Here is an 18,471-nt window from a genome sequence, read left to right as displayed (position 1 = left end):
CAGTCAGTCAGACTTCAGACCCAGAATGGAGTTTTTATTCTGCTTTTCCTATGCTCCCTATCTAACCCTGCAGTACAGAGTAGTGATCCACTAGAACTGGACTCCAGACCGCACAGCCTGGACTGCAGTGTAGACACATACTAGCTATGCGATCGGACAGCTACTCTCAATTTTCTCTTCTGCAAAACGGGGGCAGGAGCACCCACTTCATATAGCTCGTTAGGATTACGTAAGATTTAATGAAGCATTTTAAATATGCCTAGCACAGAGTATGAGTTACATAAGTGAAAGCACAGAGTATGAGTCACATAAGTTCTGCGTGTTGGCAATATGCATTACTGAATCGCTTACTAACTGATTGGCCTGTCTCTTTTTCCCTTTGTACTTCAACCCTTGCAACTCAAAACATGTGGTCCGCCGGCACGGGCATCATCCTTGGGAGCTGCTAGAAATACAGAGTCTCAGGCTCCACCCTCCAAGTCAGAACTAGACACCCCGGTGATTCATCTGCACACAGACAACTGAGAAACTCTGATTCACAGGAGCCCGGGGGCAAATCTTAAAACGTGTTTTATTATATTATACCAGAATCTTATAATGATTACCCATTGACTTACACACAGCTCTGTATCTCTCCAACCTGCTCTATTTGCTAATTCTCTGTTCCCGGGTTCAGTCACCTCAGACCCTGCCAGGTGCCCTCCTGCCCCTGTGCCTTTAACCTGTCTGACTGTAAGGAACTCCCTCAATCCAGTCAAGTCTTCAAGCCCCAGCCCCGCCCCGACGCCACTGCCTTCTCCGCAAAGCTTTCCCAACCTTTCACAAACAGATCTGGATTGGAATCCACTCTACTAAGTGACAGAGCTAAATGGCTGTGTGGCATTGGGGAAGCGACTCTTCTCTCTGCCCTGTTTTATTCATATGTAAAACTGTAGTAATCTTAGCAAACTCAGATCTATTCTGAGAATTAAATGAAACAGTGTCGATGAGGTGCCTGTACCCTGCCTGGTCTATAATAAGTGATTAAGAAGAGATAATTAAGAAATTATCATTGTCATCAAAAAGTTCCTTTTAAGTTTCTGGCAAATGGTTATTCCCTGAATTTCATCTTGGCTTCTTGGGAGTTATAACTTCATGCCTGTTTCTCCTTCCAGCCCAATTCACTCATTCATCCATCCAATTTATGGGTGGCGTCTATGTGCCAGGCACTGTTCCAGGCTCTGGGAAGACAGCAATGAACCACAAAGACAAAATTCCTGCTCTTGAGGAGAATCTACTGGACTGATGGAGGCAAAAGCAATGAGGCAAATAGGTAAAATATATGTTTGATGATGAGAAGTGCTGGGAAAATCAAGCAAGCAGGGAAAGGAAAAAGAGAGTAGGGGTCAGGACAGGGCATCTGCAGTCTTGGACAGGATGACCAGCAAGGGCCTCAATGAGAATGGACATCTAAGGAAAGACCTGAAGGAGGTGAGGGAGTGAGCAATGTGGCTACGTAGGGAAAGTGCAGAGGCCCCAAGGTGGGAGTGCCAGAGAGCAGGGCAGCAAGGATGTCAGCAGGGCCTGGGGCAGGGGGTCTGGGGGAGAACATGAGGAGATGAGCTCAGAGAGATACGTGAGACTCTGTAACCTTCTACCGCACACCCACCCTTCTCTGAGTGCTTCCCGATGAACATCAATCCTGTGGCATGCCTTAAGAACGCTTTCAGTAACCAAGTTAACTTGGGAGATGTCAGGCGGAGCAAAGCTAGGAAATGGTTTGTGTAAAGTAGGACCTGGAAGAACTTTTACAGCAACATTCTGCGAGCTGTTCTGCAGAGCTTTCCCCTCTAGAAGGTAAACACTGTGACATTCTTCATCGCCTCTCTCGCATTACGCTTTCCCTTGCTCCTGGAAGCCGTCGGCACCCTTCTATAGGCCCTGAGCTCTCACTCACCGTTCTGCTCTCGTATCCAGCTCCCGCCTAGCAGAAAGTGCAAACATCCCCCATTCTGTGGTCTCCCTTCAATATCACTTCCTCTCAAGGATCATCTCCAGTCCTCTCAGAGAGCTGCGGTTCCCCGGTTATTCACGTTTATTCTGCAATTTTCCTTTGTAGCCCTTATCAAGACCGTACTTTATCAACTTACTGATCCATTCATTAAATAAATTAGGTGAAAGTTCAAAGAATAAAATCTCCACCACCCACTGGATTGAAATGCCTGGAACCTAGAAGAGAACCTGGCAATATGCATTATTGAATCGCCTGTCATAAAGGCTAGATGATATCGGCTGAATGAAGCAATGAATAAATGCATGCGCTATTTCCTGGCGGGGTCCTCACTCTGGCCCCCTGCTTTGCCTCTGCTGGTCTACTACTGCCCACACTCTGCTACAATAAGAAACCAGGTAAATATTATTAAGCACAACGTTTTTTTTTTTTTTTAATGAACCTGAATACATACGTAAGGCAAGAGGCTTGGTTCACTATTCACTCCGCAAATGCTGATCAGAAAGTGCAAAATTATTTTCAGGTTTTTTGGCCAGCCATCTGCAAGTGTGGTCCACACGTTCTCCACCTCCGACCAGGCCAGCTCATCACCATACTAGATGCGGGATACACAACACACACTTCAGTGATGACTGCTTGTTAAACACCAAACTTGTCAGAGCACGAAACATTAGAAAATGATGATTTCATACACAGCTTGAATCTTTTCCATACTCCAGAGGAACAATCATTTCTTCCAACAAATACAAACATAAACATCATTAACCATATATGATTTTGTCTCCTCCCCCGAAAACCTATTTTATATCTAATGAGAAGTGCTCTGAATAAAGGAGTTTATAAAGCGTATCTGGTTATCACAGGATTGCCTAATCTTTCCATCTATTTCTAACCTTTTTTACTCCTCTTAACTCAATAATCCTGTGCAGCAACCGCTAACACAAGCTCCATTTTACCTTTGCTGTCATGTACATTAGGTTGTTCAAAACCATCGCAGTGGCTTGTGGGGACCCCCAGCCTTCTCCTCGCAACCAGCGCCTGCTCGTCACCATAAGTTCTCGGTCTTTTAAGGAGTCGTCTTCCTCTTCATTGTGTCGCCTCGCTGTGGGCAAAGGTTTTAAATCTACCAACTCGATGTTGTTCATCCACGGTAACAGGTAGTGTAGCATTACTTGCCTCCCAGCAGGGTGAGCCGTCTGAATTCTCTGGCTTATCTCTGTAATTAACAACAAGCCAAAAGAGGGAAACACCGGTATCATTTCAGTTTCCTCTGATTTGTCATTAATGTCCACGACTCATTCTTCGAGAAGAAGCAGCCAAGATTTTATTTTTTACTTTTGACAATTATGAGTGCTGTTTCTCCTGTTAATAAATTTCACCTCAATGACATCATAAAGAAAATTAACAACTAACAAAAATCAGATCCTACTTTTATATAAAATACTTTTGGTGGCTCTGACATATAAATGCTTATGCATTATTGGTGGGACTATAAAACGGTGCGACCACTAGGGTAAACAGTATGGCAGCTCCTTGAAAAGTTAAAACTAGAACTACCATATTATCCAGCAACCCCACTTCTGTATATATATATCCAAAAGAACTGAAAGCAGGGTCTCAAAGAGATATTTGCATACCCACGTTCATAGCAGCACTATTCACAACAGTCAAGAGGTGAAAGCAATCCAAATGTCCACTGACAAGTAGATGGATAAACAAAATGTGTTATGTATATACACACATATATGTATATATACACATATATACACATATATACATACACACACACACACACACACACACACATACACACACACATATTCATTCTTGCAATGGAAGAATTCCTTCCTTAAAGAAGAAGGGAATTCTGTTGTGCCACAACATGAATGAACCTTGGGGTAATTATGCTAAGTGAAACAAAAACACAAACACTAAATAATTCTTTTTATAGGAGATATCTAAAATAATCAATTTCATAGAAATAGAAAGTACAATGGTGGTTAGCAGGAGGTAGGGAGTAGGGGCAAAAGGGAAGTTCTTTAGTGGCTATAGAGTTTCAGCTCGACAGGGTGAAAAATTTCTAGAGATCAGTTTCACAACAATGTAAACATACCGAACACTACTGAACTATATACATCTAAAATGATTCCTACGGTAAATTTTATGATGTCTTTTTACCTCAGTAAATACATACATGTAATTATAAGATAAAAGACAGTCTTTTTACATAGATTACTTTAAACTGACCCATGAAAAATCTCCATATTTTGGTTCTATATAGGGGAGACTCCTATGATGTACTTGTTACTTTCACATTCATCTCATTTAATGATGGTAATAAATCTGTGAGGTAGACAGAGTCTAAGTAATCTGCCTAAGTCAGAAATGTATCGCGTGCCAAAGGATTCAAACACAAGGTTGATTCCAAAGCCCATACGCCTTTATACACAGCTAAATTTCCAAAAGTCACTTTAAATAAACATCTTCTTTCTCCTTGGCCCCCCCTTTTGCCCACCAGGCCTTGGTAGTTATTTACTCATTAAAAGGAGTAAATATAGGGGCACCTGGGTGGCTCAGTAGGTTGGGCGTCTGACTTCAGCTCAGGTCATTGTATCAAAGTTATGGAGTTCGAGCTCCATATTGGGCTCTCTGCTGTCAGTGCAGAGCCTGCTTTGGATTCTCTCTCTTTCTCTCTCTCTCTCAAAAATAAATATTTTTTACAAAAGCAGTAAATACAGAAGTGTAGTGATTTGGAACCTGGCTCTGGAACTGCACACACATGGGTCTGAATCCCAGTTCTACCACAAACAAGCTGCTTGGCCTAGGGCCAACCTGTCAACCTCTGATCCTCGATTTATTACTGTGTAAGAAGAGGGTGACAAAAGCAGATGCCTCATGGGATTACTGTGCACATTCAAAATAGTGCCAATCAAGTGCTCAGTCCCATGCTTTCTGGTTATAACCAGAACTATTCAGAAATTACAATAATCCTTCCTATTAATACATTAATGTTAGTGCCTCCGGTATGAAATGAAAGCCCTGGAGCTCTCAAAGTAGTTGAAGGAAGAGGTCGGACTAGGGGGAGAGGTGGTGTGTGTGGGAGCTGGGGCCACAGCAACAGCAATGGCCTCCCTCAGGGAGACAGGGTCTCTTGAGAAGGAGGCCTGGGATGGAACTCTGGGAACGCGATGACTTCAGATAGAAGAAAAGAATCCACCAAAAGTGACAGAAAAGGAATACCTCACAGTAGAAGGAAAACTAGGAAATATTAAATTTCTAGAAATCAAGAGAGGTCAGAATGTTAAAAAATGGAAGGTGACTAACATTAATTGCTGGGCAAAGTAGCAAACAGATTGAAGACCAGAAGCTAGTGATTAGATTCAGCAGTGGGAAAGCCTTCAATAAGTTTACAAAGAGGAAACTCAAGCCAACGGAGTCTTAAGGCTATTTATGAAGATGCATGAGGGTGGAGGGCATGATAAAAGTGGATGCAGACACTCAAGGCAAGGTAAAGGGGCAGGAGATGGGTTAGAGGTGGCTGTACAGGGGCGCCCAGGTGGCTCAGGCGGTTGAGCGTTTGACTTCGGCTCAGGTCATGATCTCGCGGCTCATGAGTTCGAGCCCCGTGTCAGGCTCTGTGCTGGCAGCTCAGAGCCTGGAGCCTGCTTCAGATTCTGTGTCTCCCTCTCTCTCTCTCTCTCTCTCTCTCTCTGCCCCTAACCCACTCACTTTCTGTCTCTGTCTCTCTCAAAAATAAATAAACATTAAAAAAAAATTAATTAAGAAGAAGTGGGTATATAGGAGGAAAACGATGGGAAGAGCAAGGGTGGGAAGGGCCAGGGAGGGGACAACATTTAAAGATTTCCGCAAGTGGTCCAGAGAGAGGAAGGGGCGGGACCCTCAAATTTCAAAGTGGGCAAAGTTTACATTGACAGCTGTACTCTACAACCCCTAAGAAGCACTGTGCTCATCTTGCCTTGGAAACAATCAGAGTGAAAACTGCACTGAGTAGGTTTACAGGCTATATTTTGGTTTAGAATAAACCATTTTAAGCAAAGCAGTTATAATTAACCAATCCTACTGACAAGGGCATCTGATGATAGAACTGAAGGAAAAGGGACAAGGTGACTGAGCTGTGGGCATGGTCTACACTCATATCAGCTGCCATCCCGACCCATTTCTGAAGCTCTGAGACTCCGCTGGACTGTTCTGCTCTCTGTGTAGGAGCCCTGAGAAGAAGACCAGCAGCAGCATCAGTGGCCATGGCGGTCACTGCTTTGCACCGATGACCATGCACACTGATCCTGAAAGGGCTGTCAGGACTGCGAGAGTTACGGAAAAGGAAGGGCTCGGTCACTGCCATCTACCAGTACAAACCAAACAGGCAAACCACTTTAAGATTGAATGTTACAGGAATTTAAATCGTTTTCCCCCCTCCCCCCAGTCAGGTCAGTGAGGGATGGGGAATATTTCCACTACTGAAATGGAGGCTGTGGAAAGATGCCCAAAGAAGGTGAAGGTCACCATGTCCTGACTAAATGAAAGAAAGGGTCCACAGGAGAACTTTCTAATCCCCTGGATGTCCGTTTTGGTGCCTGTCCAATTCTCAGACTAAAATAAGATCTTGTTACAAGTGAAAAGTAGAAAAACCAGGTAAGTGTTCGGTGTTAAAATTAACTCTTTGGTGAAAATTCAAGAACTACAGGAGAACTTGCAATAGTGTCCACTGGGCAGAAGGTTAAACTAGATTTTAAACAAAAATTGTCCTAAAGCTGAGTCTTGGCAGATCCAGATAGAGAGCACATCTTGCCTGACACATAGTCCCTCTGTTTTAGACGCCCACGGCAGGAACAGTTGTTGGCCCCAAGGAAAGGAAACTGAACCAGAAAGCAATGTGGGATCCTAAGCGATAGTTTTGCTTAAGGCACTGCAGGCCCTTTCCCTATGATTACAGGTTTTCCTTAAAGAAAGAAACCTGGATCTCTGCCCGTTTTTATTATTAATGACAGACCAATGCACAAGTTATATACTAGAAGACTCAGGAAGTTCTGTGTCTACCAAAGAAATGTTTTTATTTATTTCTATTTTTAAATCATATTTCTTTATTTAATTTTTAAAATGTAGTATTTATTTTGAGAGAAACAGAGACAATGCAAGTGAGGGAGGGGCAGAGAGAGGGAGAGAGAAAGAGGGAGAGGGAAAGGAAAAGGGAGACGGAGAGGGAATCCCAAGCAGGCTCCATGCTGCCAGCACAGAGCCTGACACAGGGCTTGAACTCATGAAACCATAAGATCATGACCTGAGCCAAAACCAAGAGTCAGACGCTTAACCAACTGAGCCACCCAGGCCCAGCTATTTCTTTATTTTGAAAGCGAGTGGGACAGAACACAGGAGGGGCAGACACAGAGGGAGACAGAGAGAATACCAAGCAGGTTCCATATTGCCAGTGCAGAACCCGATGTGGGGCTCAATCTCACATACCATGAGATCACGATCTGAGCCGAAATCAAGTGTCAGTCACTTAACTGACTGAGCTACCCAGGTACCCCTATTTTTATTTTTTTTTTTAATGTTTATTTATTTATTTTGAGAGAGAGAAAGAGGGAGAGAGAAAGAACGTGCGTGTATGCAAGGTGGGGAGGGGCAGATACAGAGAATTCTAACCACACTCTGTGCTATCAGTGCAGAGCCCAACACAAGGCTCAATCTCACAAACTGTGAGATCATAAGATGAGCCAAAATCAAGAGTCAGAAGCTTAACTGACTGAGCCACACACAGGTGCCACAAGAAATATTTTAATTTAATTATTTTCTTTAAAGCTCATGTTTTTGAGAGAGAGAAAGGGTGCACATGCACACAAGCAGAGGAGGGGCAGAGAAAGAGGGACAGAATCCCAAGCAGGCTCTGCACCATCAGCGGGCAGCCCGCTGTGGGGCTTAATCCCGGGAATTGCAAGGTTATGATCTGAGATGAAATCAACAGTCTGATGCTTGGGGCACCTGGGTGGCTCAGTCAGCTAAGCATCCGACTTCAGCTCAGGTCATGATCTCGTGGTTTGTGAATTCAAGCTCCACGTCAAGCTCTGTGCTGACAGCATCCTGCTTTGGATTCTGTGTCTCCCTCTCTCTCTGACCCTCCCTCCACTCACATTCTCTTTCTCTCTCTCTCTCTCTCTGTCTCCAAAATAAACATAAAAAAAAGAAGTCTGATGCTCCACCAACTGAGCCACCCAGGCACCCCCCAAACATGTTTTTAAATTGCATGTGAAGCCCCTCTTTTTTTTTTTTTTTCCACTTTTTGCAAGGCAAAGAAGAAAGGAAGGCAAAGTGAGAAGCCTGGAAAGACTTCATTAATAAGAAATTTACATATCATGAGGGGATTAGTATTAAGAGTTCTTATTAAAGAAAAAACACTCTCACATAAAGGCATGTTTTATTTTAGGGGTGTCTGGCTGGCTCAGTCAGAGGAGTGTGCGATTCTTGATCTCGGGGTCACGAGTTTGAGCCCCGCATGTGGTGTACAGATAAATAAAGAAAGAAAACTTTAAAGACATGTTTTGTTTTGATTCAACCTCAAATTTCATTTATGTAAAATGTCCTAAAAGTAGCTATTTAGAAACGATTCCTAATGAAAACCCACTAACCAGTTCAATGATCATACCTGAGAACATGGCGAGAGTTAGCTCAGGATAAGCCCTTGCTAACTCCTCGGATAACTGATAATACGAAACAGAATACAGGTGCGGCAGAGGAGACAGCTGGCTAAGTACTCCATCTGTTCTCTGAACTTCCAACTTGTGAGCATAGCGAAACATCTTCGGTTCCAGGATCTGCAGGAATGTAGAGTAAAGATTTCATGAGTCCTCTAAATTTCAGCTATAATTGAAAAATAAAATCTCACAAGAATTATTCCAGCTTAAAAATAATATAGGTATGTATATTGAAAGTATTCCAGATGTTACTTTTTTTTTTCTTTTTTCTTTTTTTAGCATTTATTTATTTTTGAGAGAGAGAGAGACAGAGCGTGAGTGGGGGAGGGACAGAAAGAGGGGGAGACACAGAATCTGAAGCAGGCTCCAGGCTCTGAGCTGTCAGCACACAGCCTGACACGAGGCTTGAACCCACAAGCCGTAAGATCATGACCTGAGCCAAAGTCAGATGCTTAACCGACTGAGCCACCTAGGCGCCCCAAGATGTTAATTTCTAATTCCTAGAAATGTCTGCAAATGCTCTGTAATTGTTTACAAGGCTTTATATTCCTTGAGCTTAATGCCAACGGTTTGAGGCAGTAGCAGTCTGAAAATGACTTAAGCAACTTACTATACCATTACTTGAAGAAAATTTACCACTTCCCAGTTCAAAAACAGGATTATACGAAACATGTATAAGTGAAAAAAAATCTTCAAATAGATCTTGGTTACATACAGATCAAATAAGGAATATGATTTAAAAATTCTTTAACATTACACTATATAGAGAGTGATACCACTGACCTTTCTTCCTAATTAATTAAGACATTAGGGTGTAATTCCTGAGATGGTCACAACCACCATCAATACCACTTTGAGCCCTCTGGAAAAATCAGCATCTAACTGAATCTCATCCTTGGTTAAAAGAGAAAAATCTCACCCTATTAACAATTAGATATTGTATGATGATGGAATATCCATGCTTGGGAAGTAAACTTTCTATGTTATTTTTCTTGGTCTAATAAAGAAAAATTATACAAGGTCATCAAAGAAGAGCTAATTACTTTTTACTTCGTTCTCAAAAAATCATTTGGCTCACATTATTCTTATCTGGCAGGTCCTGACCACTCAATTTGTGTAAGTACTTGCACACATATGGGCACATACAGGTGCATGTGTGGGAGTATATATGTGACCCCTTTGTAATACACTTCTGAACAGTCTGTATTATTTGTAGACTTAAGTGACCCATATTATCTTTGTCTTCTATTTGTAATGATAATCAGGAATTGATACCATGTCTCCCCACTGAAAATAAAGCTGAATATTTATAGACTTTCAAGGCAAGAATAGATAGCAATGCTTCATGAAATCCTCAATAAGAAATATTTTAACTATGGGCGCCTGGGTGGCTCAGCTGGTTAAGCCTCGGACTCTTGATCTCCACTCCAGCCCTGTGTTGGGCTCTGCGTGGACAGTGTGGAGCTTGCTTGAGATTCTCTCTCTCCTTTTCTCTCTGCCCGTCCCCTGCTTGCACTCTCTCTCTCTCAAAAATAAATAAATAAACTTAAAAATTATTTTAACTAATATTTGCTTACATACCTGTAAAAGTTGCATAGCAACCTCATAGATGCTTCGAGAAGAATCAGCTGCTTTAAACAGGATCAGATTCAGGAGCATCACTGTATCACACTGATAATCCCTAGGGACAAATTTTACATGTTAGGTAAATGTTTAGAGGCTTTCACACCATTAATAAATATGATACACAAAGGGCGGAGCTGCAGACATGCAGCTTTTAAAGCAATGAAGTGACTAGGGGTTTGTTTTCAAGGCAAAAGGTACAACAGATGCATGGTGATCGTTATTCTTATTTTGGTTACATTTCATTAGAGCTCAGGGAAGCAAAACACTGGTTTCTTAGTATTTTTCTTTAAAAAAAAAAAAAAAAGCTAAATAAAATATGGAAGCCAGTATCTAGAGTACCTGTTCTGGAATACATTAGCTATGGCTTTAAAGCAGCCAGCTGCCACTCTCTTGGAACCAGTGTAACATCGGTCCACAGCCCAGTACATCAGGTTGCTCTGATCCGGGTTCAGCTCCAGCAGTAATGTAACTGCTTCACAGCCCAACTGATGAACCTAAAGAAAGGCCACAAGATTGCCCGGGAGAAAGAAATTTATATAACTACTTCCCCATATTTTTATTCAAATCACACAGTATATATATTTATTGTATTTAAGCACAAATCTCAGTCTCCTTTTGTTCAACCTCTTCTCATTTTATTTAGCCAAAAGGAAACAAATGACATGGATAAACTATACTTTTTCCACAAGACTCTGCGTAGTACAATTCTCTCCTCCAGCAGAGCCCTAAAGGCGGCTGATGAATATGCACAGTGATTCAGTGCTTTCAGAAAAGTGAGTTATTAACCTCTCCAGTTATTTTTATCAAGCTTTATTCTTGTCTGGGATAACCTAATAGAAAAATTATTCTGAGGGGAAAAAAATGTAAGTTCTATTTTAAATTGTGAAGTCTGTGCATGTACAGCAGGAGAATAAAGAATAGGGAAGACAAGAAAGATTAATTGGGGAGTGGTCAAAAAAAGGAAATTAAGCATAACAAATAACACGTATTTCTTCCATGGAGCTCAATGTATTCTATATTAATATACTTTAGATTTAGAACCCTATTGTGAGATATATGTATACACTACTATATTAACCCTATAATAATTAACATTATTTAAGTAATAAATAAGAATTAGAAAATTGTTAAATTGTTGCATCCTATTTAATTTTATATAATATGCTTTTTGTTTATATTCTAATCTGTCTCCTATTAAAAAAAAAAAAAGATTGGTTTTCAGTGGGTCATAGTGTAACTCCAAATAATGCAGTGCCATTTATTATGAAATCTTAAAGGAACTGTCATAATTACCTTTTTGTCCAGAGAGTCCAAAATGTTATCCAACCATTTGTACAAATAGCCATCTGATGAAAGTCCTACATTATCTGCAACAGGGCCACAACATAGTACAGCAGACATAGCCTTCAAACAATAATATTAGAATTACATTTAAAACATTTAAGAGGTTATATGTTGGCTGTTTACTGTGAAGAGGCAGGATATTTTTATTCATGCTTATGTGGCCACAATCCCTTTAATTCTTTACAAAGAAAAGCGTAATAGTAATTTTTGAAACTAAGTAATTTATTATGAGTAGTAAGTGAATGGATGATATCAAATTAGGCATGGAGTTTGAACAGTACTGGAAGAGAAGAGGGGGGAAAAAGACGAAGAAAAAGTACTTAAGGAAAAAGAAGCAATTCTCAGTTCTTTAAGAAAATAGTGTTTAAATTTTGGGTGGATTCTGTAACTTCTTTGCGTTGTATTTTATGCATTTAAATAAGCATACAGTATAAATGTTTTCATACAGCAGGCAAATATTTATTCTAATGTTCTCAAGGTACTAAGAAGAAATCTATCCTCTTTACAATACTAGGCAATGAGAGACAAAAAAATTTACACTTCACGTAAGAAAAAAGAAAGCAGATTTCTAAGTAAATACCTTTAGGGCACAGTACTGATGTCTGTTAATTTGCATATTTCTGTCACTGTATCTGTCCAAGGGTGTAAACATGATGCTGAAAGGGCCTGCCCAGTGACTGAACAGCATAAACAGACTGTGACGAAGGCTCTGTTGAGGGAAGATACTTCTTCTCTGGTGCACTGTAAATAAAAAATAGATGGGAAAACAATGATTCCCATTTCCCTTTATTTTAATGTGCATGCCAACTTATTTGGCATTGAATATGCAATATTATAAAAAGGAAAGCAGAAGTTTTTATCTTAAACTGCCAAAAACCTCCTCCGTGGCAGAAATCATTTCCACATACGCAAGTCACAGGAACAGGGCTGATCAGACTATGACACCACGCAGCATAGCGTTGTGAGAGATTCAGGACCTGCAAGCACGATTTCAAGGGAGGTACGAGGACCCTGCCTCTCTCCCTGGCTGTTGCTGCTTACACGGTAAGCAGGGCCGAGACATCAACACGAACACAACTCTGGATCTCGGTTCAATGTCAAGTGAAATCTTTGGACGAGATAAGTTGTTTTTAAGCTGTATGTTTTTAGCAGCACAGCTGTCTTTGTCAAAGAATCAAGAATCCTTACATGGAATCTTGATACACAAAACAGACAAAGGAGGGGCTGATCTACTTGAACTCAGGGGTAAGGCCTAGAGTCTAAACCCATTCTGCTGCCTCTTGCTGCTGGCAGCAGAGGAAAAACGACACAGTTTGAAAACGACTGGTTGAGATGATCTCCGCGGATTCTCTCCACGTTAAAATTGCATCTACAAATTCTTGGTGTCAATCCTTGTTGAAGAAACCCAACAGTATCTTAATGAACCAATCTGGAAGTTGTAGGAAAATGTTTAGCAATGGACTAAATTCTATCTTTATGTTAATGGGCTTCAGATCAGAAAAGTTAGAGGGAAAGAATGCTCTTTCCCTCTAACTGGCATCATTTCCTCTAAAGTTCCAAATAGGGCTCCTGCACTTGAAATTAAGATACCTAAGAAATGTTTACTGGACCCTCTTATAAAATACAGCCCATGCTCTTACTTTAAAAGCCAACTGTTTGCATGTATTTTTAAAGCTAACAAAATTATTCTTTTTCAGAAAGAAAAGGAAAAAAAATTGTATTTACATTTATACCAAAGGCTACAGTCACATTTTTACGTCTTATACTTGTACAGAATTTATGGCTTTTTAAAACGTAATTGCATAAATTAATATTTCTAGTGCCTAAACCACTATCTGCCATTTGGTAGGTACTCAACAATAGGTACACTGACCTGAAAGGAACCAATCAATAACACTGCATCTTTGGTATATTTTGTAACTGCAGACTACACCCTTCTTCCATTACTCAAAAGTATCTTGTTAATTCTATTCTCATTACAATTTCTTTTTGCTTACTACACCTAGAACAAGTCTGTCTAAAGAAGCTTATCCGAGGGGCACCTGAGTGGCTCAGTCAGTTAAGCGTCCGACTTTGGCCCCGGTCATGATTTCATGGCTCATGAGTTCGAGGCCTACTTCAGGCTCTATGCTGACAGCTCAGAGCCTGGAGCCTACTTCGGATTCTGTGTCTCCTTCTGTCTCTGCCCCCGCCTGGCTCACACTCTGTCTCTCTCTCCTTCAAAAATAAATAAACATTAAAAAAAATTTTTTTAAATAAAAGAATAGAATTTTTGAAAATAAAAATAATAGAAGAATATTCTATTGACTTCTTAAATTTTTGTTAGTGTCTTACCATTAAAAATCTAGGTGGGGTTGTTTTTTGATTTCTACTCACACCACTAATTGAAAGCTAAAACAAACGCTTGCCATCCATGTTATGCTGACATATTTTCCACTATGTTTTAGCTGCTTTAGCACCTGAGACTGCAAACCCTCATGGGAAGAAAATATATGACGGTCGCTTAATAATTCAATAATGTTTTAAGAAACTGAAAATAGGGGTGCCTGGGTGGCTCAGTCAGTTAAGCATCCGACTTCGGCTCAGGTCATGATCTCACAGTTCGTGAGTTCGAGCCCCTTATCGGGCTCTGTGCTGCCAGCTTAGAGCTTGGAGCCTGCTTCAAATTCTGTGTGTCCCTCTCTCTCTGCTCCTCCCCCACTCATGCTCTGTCTCTCTCTCCTTCAAAAATAAATAGAAACATTAAAAAAAAATTAAAAAAAAAAAAAGAAACTGAAAATAATTACCTGGAACATTCTGAATGATATTCGCCACTAAGGCACTAAAATGGCATCGTATATCCTTCAGTGTGTCAGAGTCTTTCTCATTTTCTGCTTCCAGGAGTTGTCGCGTTAAATCTACATATTCCAATAAAGTGTTGTTGAGGAAATGTGTTTCATTATCAAGGCCACCACTTGCACTGAAAATATTGGAAAAAAAAAAAAAAAAAGAAAATGGGATTTTAAATTATAATTTCAATCAAAATAAATTCCTAGTAATCAAACCAGAATAATACACAGTAGACCCTTAAACGATGGGGGGGCTTGGGGTACCCACTCACACCACTCCAGTCAAAAATCTGTATATAACTTTTAACTCCACAAAACTTAGCAATTAATAGCCTATTGTTGGCTGGAAACCTTGCCGATAACATAAACTGTTGATGAACATATATATTGCATGTCATACATATTATGTACTATATTCTTGCAATAAAGACAGAGAAAATGAAATCCTAAGAGAAAACACATTTATATTACTGTACTGTTAAAATTCACATACAAGTGGGCCTGTGCAGCTCGAATCTATGTTCAAGGATCAACTAACTGTGTATTAAACTTGGCATGGTCATGATGGTGTGCAACTTAATATACAAAAATTAAATGAACATGATTTTGGCTTACAAATATGAGATAGATTGTGCTTTTTTAAAGTTTATTTTAGGAGACAGAGCATGTGAGTAGGGGAGGGGCAGAGACAGAGGGATAGAGAGAATCCCAAGCAGGGTCTGCACTGTTAGCACAGAGCCCAATGCAGGGCTCGATCCTATGACTCTGAAATCATGACCTCAGTTGAAATCAAGAGTTGGACACTTGACTGACTGAGCCACCCAGGTGCTCCTAGATGATGCTTCTTCCTCTTCTTTTTTTTTTTTAATGTTTATTTTTGAGAGAGAGAGAGAGAGAGAGAGACAGAGTGTGAATGGGGGAGGAGCAGAGACAGAGGGAGACACAGTATCCAAAGCAGGCTCCAGGCTCTGAGATGTCAGTACAGAGCCTGATGCGGGGCTCAACCCCATGAGCCGTGAGATCATGACCCAAGCTAAAGTCAGATGCTCAACCTACTGAGCCACCCAAGTGCCCCTAGATGGTGCTTCTTAATCAAGAAACTACTGCAATTTATATTATTCAATTCCATATCTGCTTTTAATCGACTATTCTGAGTGCTGAATGTTATTCCTTCTCTGGCAAAATATATAGTTTTTCAAAATAAGGAAATAAGGAGGCATACGGGATAGGAAGGATCAGTTCAGAAGGGTAGAAAGAAGAAAGACTAGCTGTATATATTCTCCTAGTTGCCACGCATATTCATATCATGCCTTTAGCATAATCAATCAAATATCCATTAGGTATTTATTCTCTGCAAGATTCTAAAACAGGTAGTACTAGGGACACGAAACTTTAAGAGAATTCAAGTGCGAGTGGTGATTTTCAAGTCTTCTTATACCCGTGGAATTGTCTCAAAAATCTGCAGTAATTTTCTCCCTGAGGCAAGGGCTCTCTGCCTGGAAACCAAAGACCAGAAAGGCTCCTTTGGTTAGTCAGAAGTCTTGGGTTCCAGTCTTGTTCCATTGTTTATAAAGGATTTGACCAGTAGCTACCTCAGAGCATTTTAGTAAGACTATAAATGAGTTACTATGTAAGAAAGAGAAAATGAAATCATAAGAGAAAATGAATCATAATCTTATTAGTAAACCATAAGTGCTATATAAATGATGATGTTACATTACATTCATTTTGATCAGTTTTCCTTGCTATATTTGAAAAGTACTTCTAAAATACAAGATTTTAAAAGTAAAACTAATTTTTAATAGTTGTGAAGAGCTTCTTGTAAACATCGTAGGAGTGGCCTGGTTGGCTCAGTTGGTTAAGCATCCGACTTCGGCTCAGGTCATGATCTCACAATTCGTGAGTTCAGGTGCTGACAGCTCAGAGCCTGGAGCATGCTTCAGATTTTGTCTCCTCTCTCTCCCTGCCCCTTGCCCACTTGCATGTGCTCTCTCAAAAGAATAAACATCCTAAAGCCATGAAAACAAGAGTAAGGAATCACCATGGTATTACAGCATCTTAAAAATACCAGTCTACAATAAAAATATGTTCAATGAATTCATAATGAAATGTGTCCCCTCCCTTTTTTTGAGAGAGAAAAGGTGCAAGTGAGAGAGGGGCTGAGAGAGGGTGTGTGTGTGTGTGTGGAAGAGAGAGAGAGAGAGAGAGAGAGAGAGAGAGAGAGAGAGAGAAGCAGGGCTCACCCAAGCAGGGCTCATGTTCACCCCAAATGGAGCTCGAGCTCACCCGACGCGGAGCTCAAACTCAAGAACCATGAGATCATGACCTGAGTTGAAGTCAGATGCTTAATGACTGAGCCACCCAGGCACCTTTCTTTTCTTTTTTTTCCTTTTTTTTTTTTTTTTTTTTTTTTGAAATGTTTCCCTTTATTCCTTAAATGAGTGTTTTTAATTTCTGAGTCATGATTTATTATTGGTTGGGAAACCAATTTAATAGACTGCAACCTGACCCAGAATAAAACATTCATTCATTTAACAAATATTCATTGAGTACTTCCTATGCATGAGGCACACAGGATCAGCTTGAGGAACAAAACAAAGATCCCTGCCTTCTTGGCATTCGGAATTCATCTTTTTTGCCTTAATCAAGGAAATAAAAAGTCCATAATAGCAACAGCCTTGCCTTATAGGATTACTTTCTCTTAAAAAAAAAATCAAACAAAACCAAAACCATAACTGTGTTCAAAACCATTACTGCCCAATGGTGAGTACAGCTTTTGCAATTAAATTTTAAATACACCAACATCCTGCAGTTCCCCAAAATAGTACCATTCAAAGATTCTCCATTCACTAACGTTACATTAAAAGCAACAACCAAAAAAAGATCCAGGTATGTATTAGGTTGTTGATTTTTTGCATGAAGCCCAGCATGTTTCAAATTTTCTTTTCCTGACTTCCACTGTTTTATTTTTGTGTAAGACAAAAAAAAGGAATGATGTTTCTTTTTCTTTCTTCTCATTTGCTTTTCATTTACTATAAAAGAAAAGGTAATCAGTGGTTTAAATTCTCTTTAATTAAAGCTCTATTTTTGAAAGCACTTGTCAAAAAAGCACTTGATGCAAACTATGAAAGGGAGGAGGTACTCAGAAATAAGCAGGACAATGCCAGAGTAACAACACTGCACTATTATTAACATTCTTTTTTCCTAGGATCTCTTTTCATTTACCTTTTTTTGAAGACGATCAGATCTCTCTTTTTTTCCCTCCTTCAATAAACAGTCAGGTAACACCATTATCTTTCCTAAGGAAATAGGTAGTTCTCAACCCAAAGCTGATGGAATTTTCCTCGAGGGGCTGGTCTTAGTGCCAAAATGCCTTTATTCTAACAATGTCTTCATTGGGGAAGGGTGGAAAGTTATGAATTATGATTTATGTTCATGGATTTTGTGATTTTCCCCAATAGGATAGACTAATAGATGACTGGGATAAATTTGTAAACTTTATAGTGTTTAGCCTATATCTATCTATCTATCTATCTAATCTATCTATATAGATGTATAGATAGATGTATATATATATGATTTTACAGTCTACAAGAAATACATCTTTATATTTATTTATTTATTTATTTATTTATTTATTTTTTAACGTTTATTTATTTTTGAAGCAGGGAGAGACAGAGCATGAACAGGGGAGGGTCAGAGAGAGGGAGACACAGAATCTGAAACAGGCTCCAGGCTCTGAGCTGTCAGCACAGAGCCCGACGCGGGGCTCGAACTCACGGACCGCGAGATCGTGACCTGAGCCGAAGTCGGCCGCCCAACCGACTGAGCCACCCAGGTGCCCAAGAAATACATCTTTAAAATGAGGTAAGATAAAGTTAACTTAGTCACAAAACAAGGCTACTGTCCTCTTGCCTGAGTTACTAGATTCCTACAAATATCAAAATCCTAGGAACGTCATACCCAATTTTTT

The 18,471-nt window shown here is 40.1% G+C and overlaps 1 protein-coding gene across 8 annotated transcripts in view; it reads right to left on the bottom strand.

Moving 5' to 3' along the window:
* FRYL (FRY like transcription coactivator) overlaps positions 1-18,471 on the bottom strand; it is a 265,382-nt gene that overhangs the window by 62,160 nt on the left and 184,751 nt on the right. For all 8 annotated transcript variants that reach the window (XM_053901596.1, XM_053901595.1, XM_053901597.1 and 5 more), the window contains 8 exons: positions 14,457-14,629; positions 12,251-12,411; positions 11,620-11,730; positions 10,666-10,820; positions 10,282-10,381; positions 8,652-8,820; positions 2,947-3,206; positions 2,445-2,585 (listed from right to left, as the gene is read on the bottom strand). In XM_053901596.1, the coding sequence (XP_053757571.1) occupies positions 2,445-2,585; positions 2,947-3,206; positions 8,652-8,820; positions 10,282-10,381; positions 10,666-10,820; positions 11,620-11,730; positions 12,251-12,411; positions 14,457-14,629 (1,270 nt within the window). The remainder of the gene's footprint in view (positions 1-2,444; positions 2,586-2,946; positions 3,207-8,651; positions 8,821-10,281; positions 10,382-10,665; positions 10,821-11,619; positions 11,731-12,250; positions 12,412-14,456; positions 14,630-18,471) is intronic.

The sequence above is a fragment of the Panthera pardus genome, unplaced genomic scaffold (assembly GCF_024362965.1).
Source record: "Panthera pardus isolate Hobbes unplaced genomic scaffold, ASM2436296v1 HiC_scaffold_13, whole genome shotgun sequence".
In the NCBI taxonomy this organism is placed as follows: Eukaryota; Metazoa; Chordata; class Mammalia; order Carnivora; family Felidae; genus Panthera; species Panthera pardus.
The sequence above is the reverse complement of the archived record's forward strand: the minus strand, read 5'-3'. Positions and strand labels throughout refer to the sequence as shown.